Here is a 23,622-nt window from a genome sequence, read left to right as displayed (position 1 = left end):
AGAAATCTCTTACTTCATTATTTATTTGCTTTTGCAACATGTTTTATGCTGTGCTTTATAGGCACTGCAAAATGAGACAGGAATTAAACCAATGGCAGATTGAGCTGCAGGATTGCCGTCTAATGGTTCAAGGCAATACAGACACAAGCAGAGAGAGAGAGAGGTGCCGCGCTAATAATATATGATATTACTGCTAGGGCATAGAAGATTAAAAGCAAGATATGCTAGAACACAAATGTATCTTAGCAATTAGCATTTTTACCTATTTGCATTTTATTTTGGAAAACATGATTCAAACAAAACTTTTGGAAATCTACTACTGCTATAATAACTTTTGAAATAATGTAAATACTACAGGATCACAGGTTTTCAGGTTCAAAATGTTATTTTATATTTAGTAAATGTATTTCTAATATTTAGAACAAACACATTTACAATAAATTGGATGCCATATATCAGTGATGGCGAAACTTGGCACCCCAGATGTTTTGGAACTACATTTCCCATGATGCTCATGCACTCTGCAGTGTAGTTGAGCATCATGGGAAATGTAGTTCCAAAACATCTGGGGTGCCAAGTTTCGCCATCACTGCCATATACAGTGCCTACAAGTAGTATTCAACCCCCTGCAGATTTAGCAGGTTTACACATTCGGAATTAACTTGGCATTGTGACATTTGGACTGTAGATCAGCCTGGAAGTGTGAAATGCACTGCAGCAAAAAAGAATGTTATTTCTTTGTTTCATTTTTTTTTAAATAGTGAAAAGTTTATTCAGAGGGTCAATTATTATTCAACCCCTCAATTCAACAGAATTCTGTTTGGTTCCCCTAAAGTATTAAGAAGTAGTTCAGGCACAAAGAACAATGAGCTTCACATGTTTGGATTAATTATCTGTTTTTCCAGCCTTTTCTGACTATTTAAGACCCTCCCCAAACTTGTGAACAGCACTCATACATGGTCAACATGGGAAAGACAAAGGAGCATTCCAAGGCCATCAGAGACAAGATCGTGGAGGGTCACAAGGCTGGCAAGGGGTACAAAACCCTTTCCAAGGAGTTGGGCCTACCTGTCTCCACTGTTGGGAGCATCATCCGGAAGTGGAAGGCTTATGGAACTACTGTTAGCCTTCCACGGGCTGGACAGCCTTTGAAAGTTTCCTCCCGTGCCGAGGCCAGGCTTGTCCGAAGAGTCAAGGCTAACCCAAGGACAACAAGGAAGGAGCTCCGGGAAGATCTCATGGCAGTGGGGACATTGGTTTCAGTCAATACCATAAGTAACGTACTCCACCGCAATGGTCTCCGTTCCAGACGAGCCCGTAAGGTACCTTTACTTTCAAAGCGTCATGTCAAGGCTCGTCTACAGTTTGCTCATGATCACTTGGAGGACTCTGAGACAGACTGGTTCAAGGTTCTCTGGTCTGATGAGACCAAGATCGAGATCTTTGGTGCCAACCACACACGTGACGTTTGGAGACTGGATGGCACTGCATACGACCCAAAGAATACCATCCCTACAGTCAAGCATGGTGGTGGCAGCATCATGCTGTGGGGCTGCTTCTCAGCCAAGGGGCCTGGCCATCTGGTCCGCATCCATGGGAAGATGGATAGCACGGCCTACCTGGAGATTTTGGCCAAGAACCTCCGCTCCTCCATCAAGGACCTTACGATGGGTCGTCATTTCATCTTCCAACAAGACAACGGCCCAAAGCACACAGCCAAGAAAACCAAGGTGTTGCAGTGGCCTAGTCAGTCTCCTGACCTTAACCCAATTGAAAACTTGTGGAAGGAGCTCAAGATTAAAGTCCACATGAGACACCCAAAGAACCTAGATAACTTGGAGAAGATCTGCATGGAGGAGTGGGCCAAGATAACTCCAGAGACCTGTGCCGGCCTGATCAGGTCTTATAAAAGACGATTATTAGCTGTAATTGCAAACAAGGGTTATTCCACAAAATATTAAACCTAGGGGTTGAATAATAATTGGCCCACACTTTTATGTTTAAAATTTATTAAAATTTAACTGAGCAACATAACTTTTTGGTTTGTAAGATTTATGCATCTGTTAATAAATCCTGCTCTTGTTTAAAGTTTGAAGGCTCTAACTTATTTGCATCTTATCAAACCTGCTAAATCTACAGTAGGTTGAATACTACTTGTAGTCACAGTATTATCAAACACGTTAACAATACATAGAAATAAGTACAGAGCTCTACAGAGTAGTACATAACAGAACTAGCAGGCATATAGTAAGCCTTATGGCTCGTACACATGATCCGAATATCTTCTGTCATCTGAGGAAGAATCGTACAATTTTCGGATCGCATGTACACTACTTTCAAGAGCCGATAACGACAGTTTATCCGATAATATCCGATCGGACAAGTGCGTAAATTTACATGTTTGGCTGTAACATGACAAAATGTGGAAACATTTCAAGAGGTATGAATACTTTTTCAAGGCACTGTGTATTTTTCAGCTCCTGGGGTATACAGTGAATCTTCACTGCATCTGAGCACCACAAACCAAAAACACTACACAATTCATTTTTAACATTCATAACAAACTTCCATCCATGTCTCTGTGCTTTATTTGTTAATAAATCACTTTGAAAAACAACTCCCTAGCATTTCTGGCCATGGCCATCTTGAGTAAGGGAAAATGACTCGAGCAGCATTTACTTCATGAAATCCATCTGCCCTTAAGCATGCATGCAGTAGAGTGTGCTTAGCTAAGAAACCCCCCCCCCCCCTCTCTTTAAGAATCCTGGGATGTATGACATCATTTGCCTAGGGAAGAAACCAGGAAGTAACTGAAGAAATGTAAAAAAGTTTAAAACAAGTAAATCTGATATACTTTCCTATCTATGTACTAATGCTAGCAACGTAAGTATTGAAAATAATCAATGTTGATTGGGAAAGTGAAGTTCCCAAATAGGCAACACGTTTTGCAATAAATTACACCATTAAATACATTTTAAATAAATCAGACATGTATATATAGTAAAGTGACATTACACTATAAAAAGAACTATGATAGAGAACTTGGATAAGGAAACAACACTCAGGTTGCTATACACATCATAGTAAACAAGGTTTTTATGAATAAAGGACAACCAGCTTATAATTGCTAAGTACATTTCTAAACTCCTAATACATTAGAGCACACATTTCAAACACAAGGCCCATGGTCCGAGTGCCCCCCCCCCCCCAGGCCATTTCATGTGGCCCTCTACACCTCTCCTGCAACTGCGACACCCCCATCGCCGCTCTCACCTTGTCTCACTAGTCGGCGGCAGAGAGGAGGACAGAACTTCTTTGCCAGATCCTGAGCTACTCTTTGTTCAGCTCATTTCTGCACCCCCTTTCTCAGCAGTCCGCAGCAGAGAGGACAGAAATCCTCCTACAGATCCTGTACCTCTCTGTACAGCCGCAGCACCACCCTGTCTCTGCCTTTCCTGGACTCCAGAAGCTGACTCCAGCCTTCTTCTGGTCCTCCTCCAGACCCTGTACTTCCTTCTTCCCAGATCCACCCACAGCTTCTTGCTGGCAGCAGTATAAGGCAAGGGGGTGTATTGTGTTGTAAGGGAGGGTTGGAGACTCTTGATAGTAGGGGGATGCTTTACATCTGATGTAAGTGCATAAGTGGGTGTGGGGTGCTCTGGACATTTAATCCTACAGATAAAACAGGCCCTTCAGGGCAACCATAATTCTGATGCGGCCCACAATGAAATTGAGTTTGACACCCCCTGCATTAGAGGATACTGTCTGTAAATCTTGTTTTTATTACCATTTTAGTGCAGTGAAGGATATAACAGTAATCCAGTATTATCTTTAATGCAGACCTAACAAAATTCAAATAAATAAATATGGTTCAAGTCTGAGTTACCTCTTTTTGTCAGGATTAAAAACACAATACTACTGAACTGTTTCATGTGACCCAAAGTAAAGATCATATGTTCTCTGGTGATAATCATTGTGGGTGTGTCATGTCATCAGAGACTGCAGAAACTATATTCTAGGACCAGCTGTCATAATTATACTGTGGCAGGTTGGCTCACCTGGGTGAATCGATGTGCGATTGAGGCTGCATTCACACCTGCTGCGTTTTTACTGCAATATTGTTTAGGTTACCAATGTAAACAGGCAGACAAAGGCCTGTAATCTGCCACAAAGAAGCTCATGTTCTTTTTTTGAGCTTAGGGCATTTTTCAGGCATTTTGCTTCAGGTAATAAAATGCTCAGATGTAAACAGGTGCCATTGAAATTAACAGGATTTTGCTTGTTGGGTGTTTTTCAGGCGTTTTTTTCGGGCGTTTTTTACAAGTGTTTTATGAGCTGAAAATGCTTAGGTGTGAATGTAGCCTTAAGAGCGATTGGGGGCATGCCGCTGGAGTATGGCCGGCGGGCCACCTAAGATAGCTCCACAAAGAGCCAGAACGGGGATCTGTCAATGTAAACAAACAGATCCCCATTCTGATAAGGAAGGAGAGACAGATCTGCTGTCACTAATGATTAGGAACCGCAATCTCTCACCTCCTCCAGTCAGTCCCATCCCCTCCAGTTAGAAACACCTCCCAGGGAACACATTTAACTTCTTGATCGCCCCCTAGTGTTAACTCCTTCCCTGCCAATGACATTTACACAGTGCATTTTTATAGCACTGATCGCTGTATAAATGTTAATATTCCCAAAAATGTGTCAAAAGTGTCCGATCTGTCCGCTGCAATGTTGCAGTCCTGTTAAAAATCTCAGATTGCCACCATTACTAGTAAAAAAATATAATAAATAAAAATGCCATAAATCTATCCCCTATTTGTAGACTCTATAAATTTTGCGCAACCCAAACAATATACGTTTATTGTGATTTTATTTACCAAAAACATGTAGAAGAATACATATTGGCCTAAACTGATGAAGAAATTATTTCTTTTGGATATTATAGCAAAAATTCAAAAATATAGTTTTTTTTAATAGTGGTCACTTTTTTTTTGTTTATAGCGCAAAATATAAAAACCGCAGAGGTGATCAAATACCACCAAAAGAAATCTGTATTTGTGGGCATAAAAGGACATCAATTTTGTTTGGGTACAACGTCGAAAAACCGTGCAGTTGTCAGTTAAAGAGACGCAGTGCTGGATCACAAAAAATGACCTGGTCATTAAGGGGGAAAATCCTTCCGAACCTTAAGTGGTTAAATTAGGCAGACCCTGTCTGGAAGAGTCGTAGTGAAACAAAAAAACTTCAGCAAGGCACAACCACAAACCACAGCCTACATCTGTAACAATTATTGCCCTTTTGTTTGCAAATATATTTACTACCCATACATAAAACATTAACGGATATAACTATTCACCATGAACTTATCACTTCCAAAATCTCTAAAATGGCATAGAACTGCCTTCAGCATGCAAAGATTGCCAGGCTATGAACAATAAAACATTTATATATTCTTAACAAGCCGTAAAGAAGCTGTGAAACAAGCCCTTGGTGACCTCTGTAGTTGCATGTACGGCTGAGAAAACTCAAAGTTTACAGAAAAAGCACTGAAGTCATTCAAGTCCGCTCCCAGCAGTTCAGCTCACCTTGCCTCGACTCTCGGAGCCCTTTGTGTTTACATTAAAACGTATTAAGGGATAGAAGGCCGCCAAACCCCTGCTAGGAGGGAAGACCACAGCTAGCCCCCCCGTATAGCTGTAAATGTGTGGATACATTTATATATTTCCTGAAATGGAACTGTAAAAAAAAAAAAAAAAAAAAGTGGACAGACAGGATTTTTAATGCAGAAAAGACATACCATATTTCTTCTGTATTAAAGTTGCTTACCTGCCTGTCCACACTGCGCAGCTCAATGTAGAATTTCGGCAATAGGGAGATGACTGAACTCCCGCACGTGTGCGGGATTGACGTTATCTCGGGCCAGCCAATGAAAAAAAAACGGCTAAAAAGCTACCAGAAGCCATTGGGCTGAAGATGCCAGCAGTCAGTAATGGAAGCTCCTTGTTACTGCTCAAGAATATGTAAATATTTGAATATCTATAACCTGGCTACAGTTCCACTTCAAGAGATGTTCTATGGCCATGAGCACTCAACTCTTGCCAACAATTCAACACTTTCAAATGAAAATATATAATATAACCCAGTATTCAAGCTGCACAAAAATGGCCAAATTCGATAAATTCGACCAACCACGCCCCAGTTTATACCAATCAAGTTAGAATTACCTTACTACTGTAGGATAGAGTTCAGAAGTGTAGATGTAAACAACATTAAAGGCAGCGCTGACGGAAAGCTTCCCAAGTAAGGCAAGGATGGCCGGATTAAGAAACAAACCTAAAAAGATAAAAAAAATTAAAAGAATTTATAAATAAAATCTGTCAGTACAAAGTGTACATGGTAAATGCAACAATACGGATTTACTGCATGCATTATGATGTAAAATGTATAATTTAATAATTAAATATTACATCCCCCCCCCCCCCAAAAAAATGAAGAGGCTCAGATGAATGAATTTGATTTTTTTGGTTTTGTTTTCTTATTTAAAAACTTGTTACCTATCCCCACTAAAATCAGCAATGCACACTAGATATCAGAATACTTTATTAATCCCAAAGGGAAATGATTGATCTCTCAGATGGCATTGTCATAGCAACAGTGTTGTTAGTGTGCGGTAGAGAAATGTACCTGTTTTAATCAGACTGTGTATAAAGACTATCTCCCCCCCCCCCCCTTTTTTCTTTTTGCTTTCTCTCTCCTGTAGCACCGACTCATTTCTGAATAGTATAGTCATGACCAAAATTATTGTTACCTTTTTACAAAAAATAAGTACCTAAACATTTCAAAATAAACTAAAACTGACAAAAGTAATTGGTATCCATTTTTTTCATATGTAATAAAAACTTGACTTAATTTTTAATTCAACAGAATATTTTAAAGAAAAAAAAAAAAACAGACTAAAATGGCAAGGACAAAAATGATGGGGCCAAGACCCAATACTTTTGTTTGTACAACATTTGGAGGCCATCGCTGTAAATGATTTCTAGAGCTCCCAATGAGACTTCTGTACCTGTAAAAAGTTATTATGTCCCAGTCTTCTTCAACAAAGTGCTCCCAGCTGTCTAAGGTTTGATTGGTACCTACTCCAGACTGTGTGTTTCATCTCGTTACATAGATCTTCAATAAGATTCAGTTCAGGGCTCACAGAAGGCCACTTTAGAAAAGTCAAATGTTTTGTTCTTAGCCATTCTTGGGTGCATTTTTTCATCTATGAACATATAGCATGCGTCTTTCAAAAAAGCTCCAGTTTTGCCTCCTCTGTTAAAAGGACATTCTCCTGGAAGCATTGTGGCTTGTCAATATGTATTTTAACAAATTCCAATCTGGCTTTTATGTGTTTTTCTTTCTGTTTCTGGTTCAATATACTTTTATAAAAAATTTAAATATTGTATACATTGTATCGTTTTGGAATTAAGGAAAGAGTATAAGTCAATGGTCCTTCAATTCAATATAACTTAGACATTTTAAAACCAATGGATAATCATGTAAATCGGCAACCTACAGAATGAGAATTTGCTCCTTCCAGGTACAATGTGAAAGCGAACTGGGGATGGTGTTGGACCCTGAGGACTTGAAGGTCATGACACAGACCATACCTAAATGTTTAAAAAATGTTCTGCTACTGGGGAATGCCTAAAAAATACATTATTGATGGTCCTATACATTGTCTCGTGTAGCATGGTTTGTTTCCAATTACCTATTGGTATGCTTTTGTCGGTCTACCCAAACTGGAATGACTACACATATTTGGCGGTTCTGTCCAAAAGTGAGCAGACTATAGATCTGAGTTTAACCTTTACTCCAAACTCTCCTACACTCTAACCCTAAGACTAAACCCCTATTCAAGCCCATTGATACCCTCCTTCGTCCAAAAAACTATTAGCTGTGCACCTTTTCATGGCCACCAAGCTTACTATAACCAGGGCCTGGAAATCCCCAGCCCTCAGTTTTGAGGTGGTGAAGAACTGAATGAATGATCTCACAATTAATGAAAAGCTGACGGCTATATTGGCAGACTTCCATGACAAATCTCTCCATACTTGGCGCCCATGGATCAAATAAGCACATCCTTCTAGATGCAATCACCACCTGCTGACAATTTAACTTTTCAGCTATCAAGGCTCCCTGGGACCCCTTTCCTTCTTTTTTTCTTTTTTCTTACAGCCTTATTTTTGTATCAGCATGACAGCCCGGATATGAGCATTTGGAAAATAAGAGAGATTAATTATGTGCTAGTGACTACATTGGATGGTACAGCACAATCTAAAGAAGCCTCCCATTACATAATAACTGACCATCTTTTGTTTGTAACTAAGAATCTTTTTCTGTAAATGGTGGGATGTGTGGTAGGGAAGTTTATTAAGATTTTGGGTATTTTATTGTTAAAAGTATATGCTAATAAATGAGTTTCTGATTATATTTCTAAATATATATGAGGTGGATTAGTCTTCATAAATTCCTGTTCATAGACATATCTGGGTTTGTCACGTTTATGTACTTAAAAGTAACCTTGTTCTTTTAATTAACGCTTGCCGACCTCCGCATGTACATATATGTCGGCAGAATGGCACGGCTGGGCAAATTGGGCATACCTGTACGCCCCTTTGAATTTCCTGCCATGCCAGCGCGTGCACGCCCCCATCACATGCTCCGTGATCGCGCCAGGTCTCCCGGCGATCGTGTCACAGAGAGATAAGAAAAGCATTCCCTGTTCTGCCTTGTGACAGGGCAGTGATCTACTGCTCTCTGTCATCAAGAGCAGTGATCACTGTCCCATGTGTTCAAGCCCAGCCCCCTCAGTTAGAATCACTCCCTAGGACACACTTAACCCCTTCACTGCCAGTGTCATTTACACAGTAATCAATGCATTTTATCACACTGATCGCTGTATAAATTACAATGGTCCCAATATAGTGTCAAAAATGTCCGATGTGTCCGCCATAATGTCGCAGTCATGATAAAAATTGCAGATTGCCGCCATTACTAATAAAAAAGAAAAATAATGAAAATGCTATAAATCTATCCCCTATTTTGTGGACGCTATCAATTTTGCGCAAACCAATCAATATACGTCTATTGTGATTTTTTTTTTTACCAAAAATATGTAGAAGAATACATATCGACCTAAACGGAGGATAAAAATGTTTTTATATATATTTTTGGGGGATATTTATTACAGCAAAAAAGTAAAAAATATTGCTTTTTTTCCAAATTGATGCTCTTTTTTTGTTTATAGCGCAAGAGATAAAAATCGCAGAGATGATCGAATACAACCAAAAGGAAGCTCTATTTGTGGGAAAAACTGACATCTTGTTTGGGTACAATGTTGCACGACCACGCAATTGTCATGTAAAGCGATGCAGTGCTGAATCGCAAAAAGTGCTCTGAAGTGGTTAAAGGGTAACTTCACTTTCGTGGGGAAAAAGACTAAGTTAGACTTACCGGTGACGGTATTTCTAAGAGCCTTTCAGGACAACCCCGGAGAGAGTGTAGCTCCACCTTGTCATTAGGAAACACATGCCCACTTTAAAAACACCTCCTCTTCCTCCATGGCTTCAGTTATTGTGGCCTTCCGACACTGGAAAACAAAGCACAGAAAGCACAACACCATGGTAGAACTTAATACATTTACTAAGCATAACCTAGGGAGGGAAGTAACGGTTGTCCTGAAAGGCTCTTAGAAATACCATCACCGGTAAGTCTAACTTAGTCTTTCTCAAATCGCCTTTCAGGACAACCCCGGAGAGGATAACCGAGAAACTTACCCTAGGGCGGGACTACTGCCTGCAGTACCTTCCTGCCGAAGGCCTCATCTGCTGCAGACAGTAGATCTAACCGGTAGTGCCGGAGAAATGTCGAATAACTGGACCAAGTGGCAGCCTTGCAGATTTGTTCAGGCGTTGCACCGGCCCTTTCAGCCCAGGAAACTGCCGTGGATCTAGTAGAGTGAGCAGCAATACCTGAGGGAGGTATTTCTCCTTTTGCTTTATAGGCTTCTGTTATAGCCAACTTAAGCCACCTACCCAGCGTACTTTTAGAAGCTTTCTCCCCCTTGCGTGATCCAGAAAATATCACAAAAAGGGCGTTTGATTTTCTAAAATCTTTAGTCATTTTCAGAAACTGTAATAGACACCTTCTCACATCCAATGTGTGAAAAACTTCCTCTCCTGCATTCGCTGGGGTTGCAGAGAATGTAGGTAACACTATTTCCTGCGATCGATGGAAAGCTGAGGATACTTTCGGTAGGAATGCTGGATCCGTCCTCAGTACCACCCTGTCCTGATAAACTCTAAGGCCGCGTACACACGCGCGGACTGTTTGCCCAACCTTGTTCGTCAAACAGTTTCGGCAAACAGTCCGCTCAAAATTTGCATGAGCGGACTTGCCCACACACGAGCGGACTGTTTGACGAACAAGGTTGGGCAAACAGTTCGCTCAACTTTTGAAATGAACGGACTCGCCCACGTAAGGAGGAGGCAAATCCGCCCATTTCGAGCGCGTGTACAGGTAGGCGGGGCCCGCGAAGGAGACGTCGCGGGCTCCGCCGCCTGGAATGGGCTTAAAGGGGAACCCCAACGCCGAAAAAAATCGGCGTGGGGGTTCCCCCCAAGTCCACACCAGACCCTTGTCCGAGCACGCTACCCGGCCGGCCAGGAAAGGGGGGCGAGCGAGCGCGCCCCCCCTCCTGAGCCGTACCAGGCCGCGTGCCCTCAACATGGGGGGTGCCTTGGGGAAGGGGGGGCCGCGCGGCCCCCCCACCCCAAAGCACCTTGTCCCCATGTTGATGAGGACAAGGGCCTCTTCCCGACAACCCTGGCCGTTGGTTGTCGGGGTCTGCGGGCGGGGGGCTTATCGGAATCCGGGAGCCCCCTTTAAGAAGGGGGCCCCCGGATACCGGCCCCCCACCCTATGTGAATGAGTATGGGGTACAATGTACCCCTACCCATTCACCTGTGAAATAAAGTACAAAAAAAAACACAACACATGGAAAAAGTATTTTATTGCACAGCTCCGGGGGTCTTCCGTCTTCGGGGGTCTTCTCGCCGGACTCCTCCGCTATGTGTGTGTAGCTCTTTTACTAGCGGAGGAGTCCGGCTTTCTTCCTCCCCGCCGCCGGCCTCTTCTCCCGACTTCGGGGGTCTTGTCCCCCTCTTCGGTTCTTCTGCCGGGCCACCGCGCCTTCTTGTAGCTCTTTTACAGGCGGTGGCCCGGTCTTCTGTCGCCGCTGTCGCCGCTGTCGTCGTCGCCGCTGCCGCCGCCTTCCGTTCTTGTTCTTCTTCTTGTTCTTGTTCTTCTTCTCCTGGAGATGTTGACTCGACGAGCTCTCCGGCCGGAATGCCAGGGACACGCTCCGCTGCCACTTATATAGTGACAATGGGGCGGTGTCACATGGTATATGTCACATGGGTTGGTCACATGGGTTGATGTCACATGGGGACTATGACATCGTAAGGGGGCGGGGTCACCATGTGACCAACCCATGTGACATATACCATGTGACACCGCCCCATTGTCACTATATAAGTGACCGCACAGCGCGGCTCTGGCATTCCGGCCGGAGAGATCGTCGAGTCAACATCTCCAGGAGAAGAAGAAGAACAAGAACGGAAGGCGGCGGCGACGACGACAGCGGCGACAGAAGACCGGGCCACCGCCTGTAAAAGAGCTACAAGAAGGCGCGGTGGCCCGGCAGAAGAACCGAAGGCGGCGACAGAAGAACAGAAGACCGGGCCACCGGACCAGGCGCGGTGGCCCGGCAGAAGAACCGAAGAGGGGGACAAGACCCCCGAAGTCGGGAGAAGAGGCCGGCGGCGGGGAGGAAGAAAGCCGGACTCCTCCGCTAGTAAAAGAGCTACACACACATAGCGGAGGAGTCCGGCGAGAAGACCCCCGAAGACGGAAGACCCCCGGAGCTGTGCAATAAAATACTTTTTCCATGTGTTGTGTTTTTTTTTGTACTTTATTTCACAGGTGAATGGGTAGGGGTACATTGTACCCCATACTCATTCACATAGGGTGGGGGGCCGGTATCCGGGGGCCCCCTTCTTAAAGGGGGCTCCCGGATTCCGATAAGCCCCCCGCCCGCAGACCCCGACAACCAACGGCCAGGGTTGTCGGGAAGAGGCCCTTGTCCTCATCAACATGGGGACAAGGTGCTTTGGGGTGGGGGGGCCGCGCGGCCCCCCCTTCCCCAAGGCACCCCCCATGTTGAGGGCACGCGGCCTGGTACGGCTCAGGAGGGGGGGCGCGCTCGCTCGCCCCCCTTTCCTGGCCGGCCGGGTAGCGTGCTCGGACAAGGCTCTGGTGTGGACTTGGGGGGAACCCCCACGCCGATTTTTTTCGGCGTTGGGGTTCCCCTTTAAGCCCATTCCAGGCGGCGGAGCCCGCGACGTCTCCTTCGCGGGCCCCGCCTACCTGTACACGCGCTCGAAATGGGCGGACTTTCCGAGCGGGAACAGTCCGCTCATTTCGAAAGTACAGCGGACAGGCCCACACACGGGCGGACTGTTCGCTCAAACACAGTTTCAGCGGACAGTTTTTCGGAATTTCCGAAAGACTTTGTCCGTCCAACTGTCCGCTGAAACTGTCCGCTGAAAGCCCACACACGAGCGGACTGTCCGCCCAAACACTGTTCAGCGGACAAGGTTGGGCGAACAGTCCGCCCGTGTGTACGCGGCCTTAGGAAGGGTTCTGTAATAGCTAGAGCTTGGAGCTCGCTGACTCTCCTGGCCGAGGTGATGGCCACCAAAAAGATTGTTTTTAAAACCACCTTCTGTAAAGAAGCTTCTTGTAAGGGTTCAAACGGTGCTCCCGAGAGACCCTGTAAAACTGTAGACAAATCCCAACTGGGAAAGTCTTTAAGGGCTACTGGTCTACTTCGAGCAAGAGCCCTAAAAAATCTAGAAATTAAAGTTTCTTTAGATAAAGTATTTTCAAAGAAAACTGATAAGGCAGCCACCTGAGTCTTCAGGGTACTGGCTGCGAGACCCTTCTCCATTCCCTCATGGAGAAACTACAATACGGACACCGTGCTCTTGACCTTGAGCTCTCTAGAACTACACCAGGAGTTGAACTTTTTCCAGACTTTCATGTAAATTGCCTGTGTAACTGCCTTCCTGCTAGACAGCAGGGTCTTTACTACTTTATCTGAGAGACCTTTGGCTTTTAATAGGTCCTCCTCAGAAACCAGGCGGTTAGCTGTAGAAGTTCCACCTCTGGATGATTTACTGTCCCCTGGGATAACAAATCTTTTCTGAGTGGTAACCTCCATGGGGGCTTCGAGGCTAGGTTTCGAAGACCTGCAAAACCAAGTCCTTTATGGCTAAAAAGGAGTGACTAGTATTAAGTCTGTCCCTTCTTCCCTGAACTTCCTCAGTACTAGTGGAATTAGAGGAAAGGGGGGAAAGGCGTAGCACAGCTGGTAATGCCAAGGGTGAGCAAATGCATCCAGCCCTATTGCTGCATCTCCTCGGTGAAGAGAAAAGAATCTGTCCACCTTTGAGTTCTGCTGGCTGGCAAAAAGGTCTACCTGTGGAACCCCCCAGGCCTCGGAGATCATCAGGAACACTTCCTGATTCAGACTCCATTCTGCCTCTAGCAATTTGCGCCTGCTTAGGAGGTCCGCAAACAAATTCTGAGAGCCCTTCAGATGCACTGCCGATAGTGAGGCTGTGTTCTGCTCCTGCTTCTGGTTCCCCCTTGCTTCATAATGTAGGTAACCGCTGTTGTGTTGTCTGACAACACCTGGACATGGTGGCCTCTCAAACTCTGCTGAAAGGCCACTAATCCCAGAAAGATCGCCTTCAACTCCCTCCAGTTGGATGATCTTTGAGCTTCCTGTTTGGACCAGACCCCCTGAGATGTCTGACCATCCAGGTGGGCTCCCCAGCCCCAGGCACTTGCGTCTGTAGTAAGGCGCTTGTCCACAGGAAAGGTCCACACCAGGCCCCTTGAGAGGTTTGCCTGGTCTCTCCACCACCAAAGAGCCCTTTTCGTCCTTGACGAAATTTTAAGCTGTTTTTCCAAAGGATTCTGATGGGACCAGCTTGACAGAACCTCCCTCTGAAGGGGTCTGGAATGGAACCTGGCCCACTGAACAGCCGGGATTGCTGCCGTAAGCAGGCCCAGAACTGCCATAGCCGTCCTGACTGAGACTGTCTGGTTGCTCTGTATCCGCTGTACAGCTAGCTGCAACTTTTCCTGTTTTTCCAGCGGCAGGAAAACTTTCTGGAGAATCGAATTTAACGTATAACCCAGAAATTTCCTTTCCTGTGAGGGGGTCAGGATTGACTTCTCTAGATTTAGAAGCCATCCCAGGCCCTCGAGGTGAGACTGGGCCCTCTGGAGATTGACTAGGACCTGCTCCCTGGAGTCTGCAAAAAACAAAAGGTCGTCCAGATAAGGGACGACTGGAATCCCCTTCAACTTCAGGGGCTCCAAAGCCTCTGCCATAATCTTCGTAAAGTCCCTGGGAGAGGACGAGAGTCCGAATGGCAGAGCCCTGAATTGGAGGTGCCATACCGAACTCCCCACCTTCAATGCCAGGCACAGGAACTGCTGCGATGCCTGATGAATGGGTATATGAAGGTAGGCATCCCTTAGATCCAGGGATGCCATGAAGCATTCTGGGGTCAACAACTTTGTGATGGAGAAAATTGTATCCATCCTGAAATGTTTGTATCGAATGAACCTGTTCAGAACTTTCAGATTCAGGATTAAACGGTACTTCCCTGAGGGTTTTCTCACCAGAAAAATATGTGAGTAAAAACCCCTGCCCTGCTGGTTTACTGGGACTTGAATCAGAACCTCTTGCTGTATCAGCTCCTGTAACAAAAGCTTCATTGCAGAGGCCTTCTCCTGATCCCTTGGCAATGTTGTCACATAAAACCTGCTCGGGGGTGGTTCTGAAAATTCCAACCTGTACCCCTGATCGACAATACTCTTCACGAACAGATTTGGAGACAGCCTGTCCCATTGTTCGCGAAAAGCTGACAGTCTCCCCCCCACTGGGGAGATATTGTCACTTTCTCTTAGGGGACTGCTCTGGGGGAGATCTAAAGAGGACTTCACCCTTGCCTTTGCCCTTCTGTGAACCCCATCTGCTCTTGCGACCCTGGTCTTTTTTATGGGACTGCTGAAAAGCACGAAAATTCTTTTTGGCAACCTGCTTTTTCTTAGCTGGAAAAGCCTTCTTTTTATCGGCTGTCCTATCCAGCACAGACTCTAAATCGGGTCCAAAGAGCAAGTCACCCGAGAAGGGCAGACCACACAGTTTGACCTTAGAGGCCGTGTCCCCAGACCATGTTTTCAGCCAAACTGCTCTCCTGGCTGAATTTACAAGAGCCGAAGACCTAGCGGCCAGTTTAACCGATTCTGCTGATGCATCCGCCATATATTTGACTGCATTCAGGATCAGTGGAAAGGACTCTAAGAGATCCTTGCGGGGTGTCCCCGCTTCAATATGGCTCTTCAGCTTCTCTACCCAACATTCCAGATTCCTGGCCACTACCGTAGCTGCCATAGCTGGTTTTAGACTGACTGACGCAGCATCCCAAGCCTTTTTAAGGATGGAGTCAGCTTTTTTGTCCATTGGGTCTTTAAGGATCCCCATATCCTCAAAGGCTAGATCCGTTCGTCTGGATACCTGCGAGAAAGCTGCATCGACTCTGGGTCTTTTGTTCCAAACCTCTGAGTCTTTATCTTCGAAGGGAAACCTTCTTTTGAGAGCTTTAGAGAAGAAAGGGGCTTTTTCTGGATCCTTCCACTCTTTTCTCACTGAATCTGAGAGGACCCTGTGGACTGGAAAAACTCTCCGTTTTGTTTCGTCCAAACCCTGGTACATTTTGTCATGAATTGACAGTTGTACTTTTTCTTCTTGAATTTCTAGAGTAGTGTAGATTCCTTTAAGAATGTCATCTACTTCCTCTAGTGATAGCTTGAATTTAGAGCCCCTGCTATCTTCTTCCTCTTCCTCCTCCTCAGAATCCCTGAAGGAGATGAGTACTACCCCCTTCGTCTCCAGAATCCTCGGTATCCACCTGTCTGGACGACGACGCCTTGGGGCTGGGCGGTAAGTTCTGAGGCTCGGTCTGTGCGGGAGGGTTTTGTATCAGGATGGACCTGACTGAACTCAAGGAGTTTGTCAGCTCTTTAACCGAAGAAAACAAATCCTTATATTGCTGGGATGTTTCCTCTTCCACCAATTCTCTGATACAATTTCTGCACATTGCCTTCTGCCATGCATCTCTGAGGGGGGTCTTGCAAGAAGGACATTTTCTTTGACCTGGTCTAGCTTTTCCTAGTGATTTTTCCTGAAACGACATGCAGGTTTAACTCACTAAAAGCTCTCAACAACCAGTTGCTTAACACCAAGCCAGTGCAGAGACCCACCACCAAACAGACCACTAGTGAGACCCCAGAACCAGGCTGCAAAAGGTCAGAGCGAAGTCACCTCTGACCTGCAGCGACAGGCCCCCAAGAGGGGGGAACAGACAAAGACATAGCCCAACAGTGAAGCAGAGGGTGCCAGTGCACCTTACGTACCTGGGCTGGACCGGTGCTAGGGGCGCCTGTCTCCGCCATAGCTGGCTTACACTCCTCCATCGCTTGAGTAAGGCAGCTATCACAAACAGCTCCGTCATTTTTTAAAATTTTCCCGCCCGCCGCGTCATCAGGGCAGGCCGGAAGCGGAAGCACACGGTCACCTGACCCGCCCCATGATCCCTGCGTTCCAGGCGCTTGAACCACGGCGCCACGCCCCCTCAGAGCGCCTGCGCGTCACCGTAAACGACGCTGTCGCGGCCGGGACCCGGCGCCGAAAACGGAGCCACGCCGCTGACCTGCAGCAACCTCCGCCAGTGACAGAGCCCTCCCTGTGCTAAATCAGCGGACACCGGGCACCCGACGCCGGCACTCCGAGGGTCCTTACTCCCGTGAGACGACGGGACCAGGAGCTCCAGGAGTCCTCCCCCACTGGAGATGCTGCTGGGGGTCAAAAGAAGAAACAACCTGTAATGAAAGGTAAGCCTTACTCCCCTGCAGAGAGTGTAGCTCTCCCCTGGTTCAGGCACATGCTTCCTCCAAGGAGGAAACACAATAACTGAAGCCATGGAGGAAGAGGAGGTGTTTTTAAAGTGGGCATGTGTTTCCTAATGACAAGGTGAAGCTACACTCTCTCCAGGGTTGTCCTGAAAGGCGATTTGAGAAAAATAGCAAATTTCTTTTTCAATCTGCAGCCAATGTAATTTTCTGAGAATACATTGCAATGTGGCTACCTGGAGTTTTCTGTATGCACAGAAACATGTCCTGCTTGTGATTGGCTCACAAATTTTCCCAGAAGTCTGCCTAAGATTCAAGTCAGATTTCAGGCATCCCTGGCAACAAAAAGGTCATTTTTTGAGAGATACTTTCAATAGGAGCACGTCTAAAGGGATGCAGGCCCAGCTGATTTTCTCATTAGTGCACGGTAGCTTCACACCTGACAATTAATTATGAAAGCATTACCATTAGGCTGGGTTCACACTGCTGCGGGGGGAGATCCGGATGTGATTCGCACCGCACTGCAGTGCAAATCACATCCGATCTCCGTAGCGATGCGAGTTCAGCCATACAGATAGTATGGCTGAATTCGCATCGCTCCCGCAGCAAACTCGCACGGGACCCTTTTTTTGGTCCGCAGCAGAATCGGATCGCATGAGTGTTCACACCATGCGATCCGATTCCTGTGCGAGTGTGCAGATCGCACTGCGATATGCGGACGGATCTGGGGGTGTCATTAACATTTCATTGACACTCCCAGCCGTTCGCATAGGGCAGTGTGAACTGCTGGCGGGAGTCATGCGATGCGGGAAAACGCAGCGGGTTCGCGGTGTTCCCGCATCACTATAGTGTGAACCTAGCCTTAGACCTACTCAGAACAGAGGCACAAACACACATGGATTTCTTAAGAACAAAAGGTAGGCACCTGCAACAAAGTTTGTTATAATCCTTGCAATGTACACAGATCACCCATGGGGTGAATGTTTTTTCCTCAAAAAAAGTGGAGTTACGCTTTAAGTAAAATAGATTTTAGACTGATGGAGCTAGGAAAATAAAATGAGTTTTAAGACATGAACAAATTTTCCCAAAATCTAGATGTCAGCTCCAAAAAGTTAAGAGCCAAAAATCCCTTATTAAAGTGGTGTTGCCACCAAAAAAAATTGCTTAAAATTCATAAAAAAAGAAAAAAAGAAAATAATTGGAAAAAGGTTTTTTTATTTTACTCACCTCTAAATGCCCATTGCTAGGGGGTCTCTCATAGTCTGCCTCCTTCATTGCCTGGGCTGGTGACATCACTTCCCCTCGGCGCCGCACAGTCATCTGGGACCTGTCACGTGTCCCAGATGACTGTGCGGTATATCCCAGCACGCGGCGCCGCTCGCGCATGCGCAATGGGTGCCCGGCTGTGAAGCCACAGCCGGGTGCCTACAGTAAGAATGCCGGTGCCGCGAGCGGAGCAGGGAACGAGGAGGGGGGCTTTGTTCCCCTGCATCGCTGGACCCTGGGACAGGTAAGTGTCCGATTATTCAAAGTCAGCAGCTGCAGTATTTGTAGCTGCTGACTTGAATTTTTTTTTTTTTTTTAGGGGGCACCCCACTTTAAGTGTCAGCCAGGTGCTCCCGTATCCTATACAATATATGATAATTGCCCAGTATATTTTTTTTGGGGGAAAAGTGATCCAGTAGGATTCTAACCCATGTCTGCTTCTTTTGGCCACTTTCACGCTGAGACGCTGGCCACGTTGATGGTAAAGCGGAGCTAGGTTTAGCGGTGCTTTACCAACATTTTAGCGGCACCCCAAAGATGCTGCTTGCAGGACTTTTTTTTCCTGTCCTGCAAGTGCACCGCCCCAGTATGAAAGCACTCAGGCTTTCACACTAGGGCTGCAGAAGGGGCAGTTTACAGGTGCTTTTTAGGCACTATTTTTAGTGCTAAAACGCCTCGGTGTGAAAGTAGCCTTATTCTCATCCATCTTTAGAGATAAATCGATTACTGCACATTTCATAGAAAACAGTTTTCCAGTCAAAGCATACACTAAAGTTATCATTTATAATTTATAACCTTTTGCCTGGATACTTGAGCAGTAAAATCTGCCACTTTTAGAAAAGAGAATTACCTGGACAAAAAAACACAAGGTAAGACATATTTATTAACCACCTCAATACAGTGCAGTTACACCCCCTTCCTGACCAGACCAATTTTCAGCTTTCAGCGCTCTCACCGTTTGAATGACAATTACTCAGTCATCCAACACTGTATCCATATGAAACTTGCGTCCTTTTTTCCACACAAATAGAGCTTTCTTTTAGTGGTATTTAATCACTAGTGGGTTTTTTATTTTTTGTGCTATAAATAAAATAAAACGTAAATTTTGTGAAAAAAATTCCCTTTTCTTTGTTTCTGTCATAAATTTTTGCTAATTAGTAATTTTTCTTCATAAATTTTGGCCAAAATTTATACTGCTACATATCTTTGGTAAAAATAACCCACATTAGTATATATTATTTGGTCTTTGTGAAATTTATAGAGTCTACAAACTATGGTGCCAATCACTGAAAATTGATCACTTCTGATCAGGCTTTCAGTACATCAGGTGTACCTCATTTCTTGAGACACTAACAAGTCAGGAAAGTACAAATACCCCCCAAATGACCCCTTTTTACAAAGTAGACATTCCAAGGTATTAAGTAAGTAGCATGGTGAGTTTTTTTAAGTTGTCATTTTTTCCCACAATTCTTTGCAAAATGAAGATTTTTTTATTTTTTTTTATTTATTTTTTACTAAATTGTCATATTATCAGGTTATTTCTCACACACAACATATGCATACAACAAATTACACCCCAAAATACATTCTGCTACTCTTCCCGAGTACGGCGATACCACATGTGTGAGACTTTTACACAGCCTGGCCACATACAGAGCACCAACATTGAAGTAGTACCTTCAGACGTTCTATGAGCAAAAATGACGCATCTCATTTCTCAACCACCTATTACATTTTTGAAGGCCCTGGAGTACCAGGACAATGGAATTTCCCATAAAATGACCCCATTTTGGAAAGCAAACACCCCAACGTATAATCTGTGAGGCATAATGAGTCTTTTGAATGGTTAATTTTTTTCCAGAAGTTTTTGGAATATGTGGAAAAAAATTAAAACACATTTTTTTTTTTTTTACACAAAATTGTCAATTTATAAGATATTTCCAACACATAGCATGTATATAGCAAAAATTACACCCCAAAATACATTCTGCTACTCCTCCCGAGTATGGCGATACTAAATGTGTAGGACTTTTACACAGCCTGGCCACATAGAGAGGCCGAACATTGAAGTAGTACGTTCAGGCGTTCTAGGAGCATAAATGACACATCTCATTTCATTCCTACCCATCACACTTTTGAAGGTCCTGGACCACCAGGACAGTGAAATTACCCACAAAATTACCCCATTTTGGAAAGCAAACACCCCAACGTATATTCTATGAGACATGGGCTGCAAATAGGTACTCGGGTACTCTTATGGGCTGGAGACAGGTACTCGGGTACTCTGATGGCCTGGTGACAGGTACTCGGGTACTCTGATGGCCTGGTGACAGGTACTCGGGTACTCTGATGGCCTGGTGACAGGTACTCGGGTACTCTGATGGCCTGGTGACAGGTACTCGGGTACTCTGATGGCCTGGAGACAGGTACTCGGGTACTCTGATGGCCTGGAGACAGGTACTCGGGTACTCTGATGGCCTGGAGACAGGTACTCGGGTACTCTGATGGCCTGGAGACAGGTACTCTGATGGTTTGGTGACTGGTATTTGGGTACTCTGAAGGGTGGTGACAGGTACTCATATGGACTGTGACAGGTACTCGGGTACTCAGATGAACTGTGACAGGTACTCGGGTACACAGATGGACTGTGACAGGTACTCAGGTACTTAGATGGGCTGCGACAGGTACTCGGGTACCCTGATGGACTGTGACAGGTACTCAGGTACCCTGATGGACTGTGACAGGTACTCGGTACTCTAATGGGCTGTGACAGGTACTCGGTACTCTAATGGACTGTGACAGGTACTCGGGTACCCTGATGGACCGTGACAGGTACTCGGGTACCCTGATGGGCCGTGACAGATACTCGGGTACCCTGATGGGCCGTGACAGGTACTCGGGTACTCGGGTGTGCTGTGACAGGTACTCGGGTACTCGGGTGTGCCGTGACAGGTACTCGGGTGTGCCGTGACAGGTACCCGGGTACTCTGATGTGCCGTGACAGGTACTCGGGTACTCTGGTGTGCCGTGACAGGTACTCGGGTACTCTGGTGTGCCGTGACAGGTACTTGGGTACTCTGATGTGCCGTGACAGGTACTCGGGTACTCTGATGTGCCGTGACAGGTACTCGGGTACTCTGATGGGCCGTGACAGGTATGTGGGTACTCTGATGGGCCGTGACAGGTACGCGGGTACTATGATGGGCCGTGACAGGTACTCGGGTACTCTGATGGGCTGTGACAGGTACTCGGGTACTCTGATGGGCTGTGACAGGTACTCGGGTACTCTGATGGGCTGTGACAGGTACTTGGGTACTCTGATGGGCTGGGAAAGGTACTCGGGTACTCTGATGGGCTGGGACAGGTACTCGGGTACTCTGATGGACTGTGACAGGTACTCTGATGGACTGTGATTGACAGGTACTATGAGGGGTGGTGCCAGGTCCTCTTTATTGGGGGGGGGGGGGTGGGGGCAGGCAGGCAATCAGTGTGATTGGTGTACACTAGGCGGTAACGAGATGTTACCGCAATCTCCTGTTACCGCGGTTTGTTTACATTTTAGTGATCGGCTGTGAAAGGATCACAGCCGATCACGTGAGGTAAACAGCCGGCCAATGGCTGTTTACAGGCGTCGGTGACGAGCAGTGTTCCCGGAGAACACGCCGCCACCGACGTGCACGCGCAGCGCACTCACGATCGCGCGCATGCGCCGTGCACAGTCGGGGTGTGACCATCTGTGAACGGCCGTGACTTCATCACTGCCGATCACGTGGTAAACAGCCATAACGAATGGCTGTTCACCCCCTTCGGTGGTGAGCGGTGTCTCCGTGACACGCCGCCACCGAAGAAACAGGGATGCGCGCGCACGATCGCGCGCATTCCCTGTTTAAACCAATAGGTGCACCGCCTGGCCGTCATTTGACAGCCGGCGGTCGGCATCTAGTTAATTAAAAAAAAAAAATCCATGGAAATAAGAGAATGTGACACAGTGATGTAAAACCCAGTTCTGTGTACATTTGCAATTATATAATCCCTGTTTATAAAAGTGATAGCACCACTTTAAAACTTTGTGTAAAAGCATGCCAAGCCATTAAAAAAAACCTGACAAAATGTCAAGGTTATTATTTGTCCTCCAAGATCATCTTGACCATTGTGTGATGCTGAGACGGACTAATCCACTTATCCACCATTATAAACATATTCCCTAATATAAAAAGGTCACAAAACCAAGACTGCTACAAGAAAAAAAGAGGCAATTAGGAGATACAAATTAATGGTAAACGATCTTCTTGTTTCTCATATTTTGCCATGGCAACAGTAACTAGTAGAAACCAAATAGGCTAGACATTTTTTTTGTGTGCAGGTAATTGTAAAACGGCTTGAAGCAATTTTTACTGAACCTTGTGCAGAATCATAAATATTAAGTCAGACATGCTCTAAAAAAAGAAGTGAATGCAAGACAGCAGCTTGGAACATGTCTTCAGCACAGCTGTCATAATTCACTATACAAAGGATCACTATGGCTTAGGTTCAATGGTCTTTAACAAGCTAGCAAGTTCCCTTTTCTTTCAACTTTGTTTCCTTGAATAATGCATTACTTTTGATATGATTTTCATTACCTTTCCGGAAGTACATGGCTCCTGTCTGATTTAATGGTTTATGCCTCTCATATCAGGTAAACCTTAAGGGTGCTTATTTGATCCAAGTGTTTAATTTATGATTTCCCCACAAAGCAGGACAATAAGAAGTACATCAAAATTACAACACCAAAAGGCTTCAAAGATGCATTGACACGCAATGAAAATGTTGGAATATACACTATATTGTCAAAAGTATTGGAACACCTGCTTTAACACGCACATGAAATTTAATGGCATCCCAGTCTTAGTCAGTAGGGTTAAAAATGTAGTTGGCCCACCCTTTTCAGCTATAACGGCTTCAACTCTTCTGGGAAGGCTGTCCTCAGGGTTTAGGAGTGTGTCTATGGGAATGTTTGACCATTTTACCAGAAGAGTATTTGTGAGGTCAGGCACTGATGTTGGACAAGAAGGCCTGGCCCGCAGTCTCATCCCAAAGGTGTTCTGACCTTAGCCCAATAGAACTCTGTGCAGGCCAGTCAAGTTCCTCCAAGTTCCTCCACCCCAAACTGACCTCAACCTGATATAACAACTGTGAGATGAATTAGAGCGCAGACTGCAAGCCAGGCCTTCTTGTCAAACATCAGTGCCTGACCTGACAAATATTCTTCTTGAAGAATGGTCAAAC

The 23,622-nt window shown here is 45.5% G+C and overlaps 1 protein-coding gene across 4 annotated transcripts in view; it reads right to left on the bottom strand.

Moving 5' to 3' along the window:
- The window catches only part of LOC143930192 (solute carrier family 22 member 15-like), a 539,229-nt gene that overhangs the window by 249,327 nt on the left and 266,280 nt on the right, over positions 1-23,622 (bottom strand). For all 4 annotated transcript variants that reach the window (XM_077454241.1, XM_077454242.1, XM_077454243.1 and 1 more), the window contains one exon: positions 6,222-6,330. In XM_077454241.1, coding sequence (XP_077310367.1) covers positions 6,222-6,330 — 109 coding nt within the window. The remainder of the gene's footprint in view (positions 1-6,221; positions 6,331-23,622) is intronic.

This window comes from Lithobates pipiens, unplaced genomic scaffold (assembly GCF_037356315.1).
Source record: "Lithobates pipiens isolate NorthernLeopardFrog02 unplaced genomic scaffold, aLitPip1_a1.2 Scaffold_25, whole genome shotgun sequence".
Lineage (NCBI taxonomy): Eukaryota > Metazoa > Chordata > Amphibia > Anura > Ranidae > Lithobates > Lithobates pipiens.
Note: the sequence above shows the minus strand (reverse complement) of the source record. Positions and strands in the feature narration are given on the sequence as shown.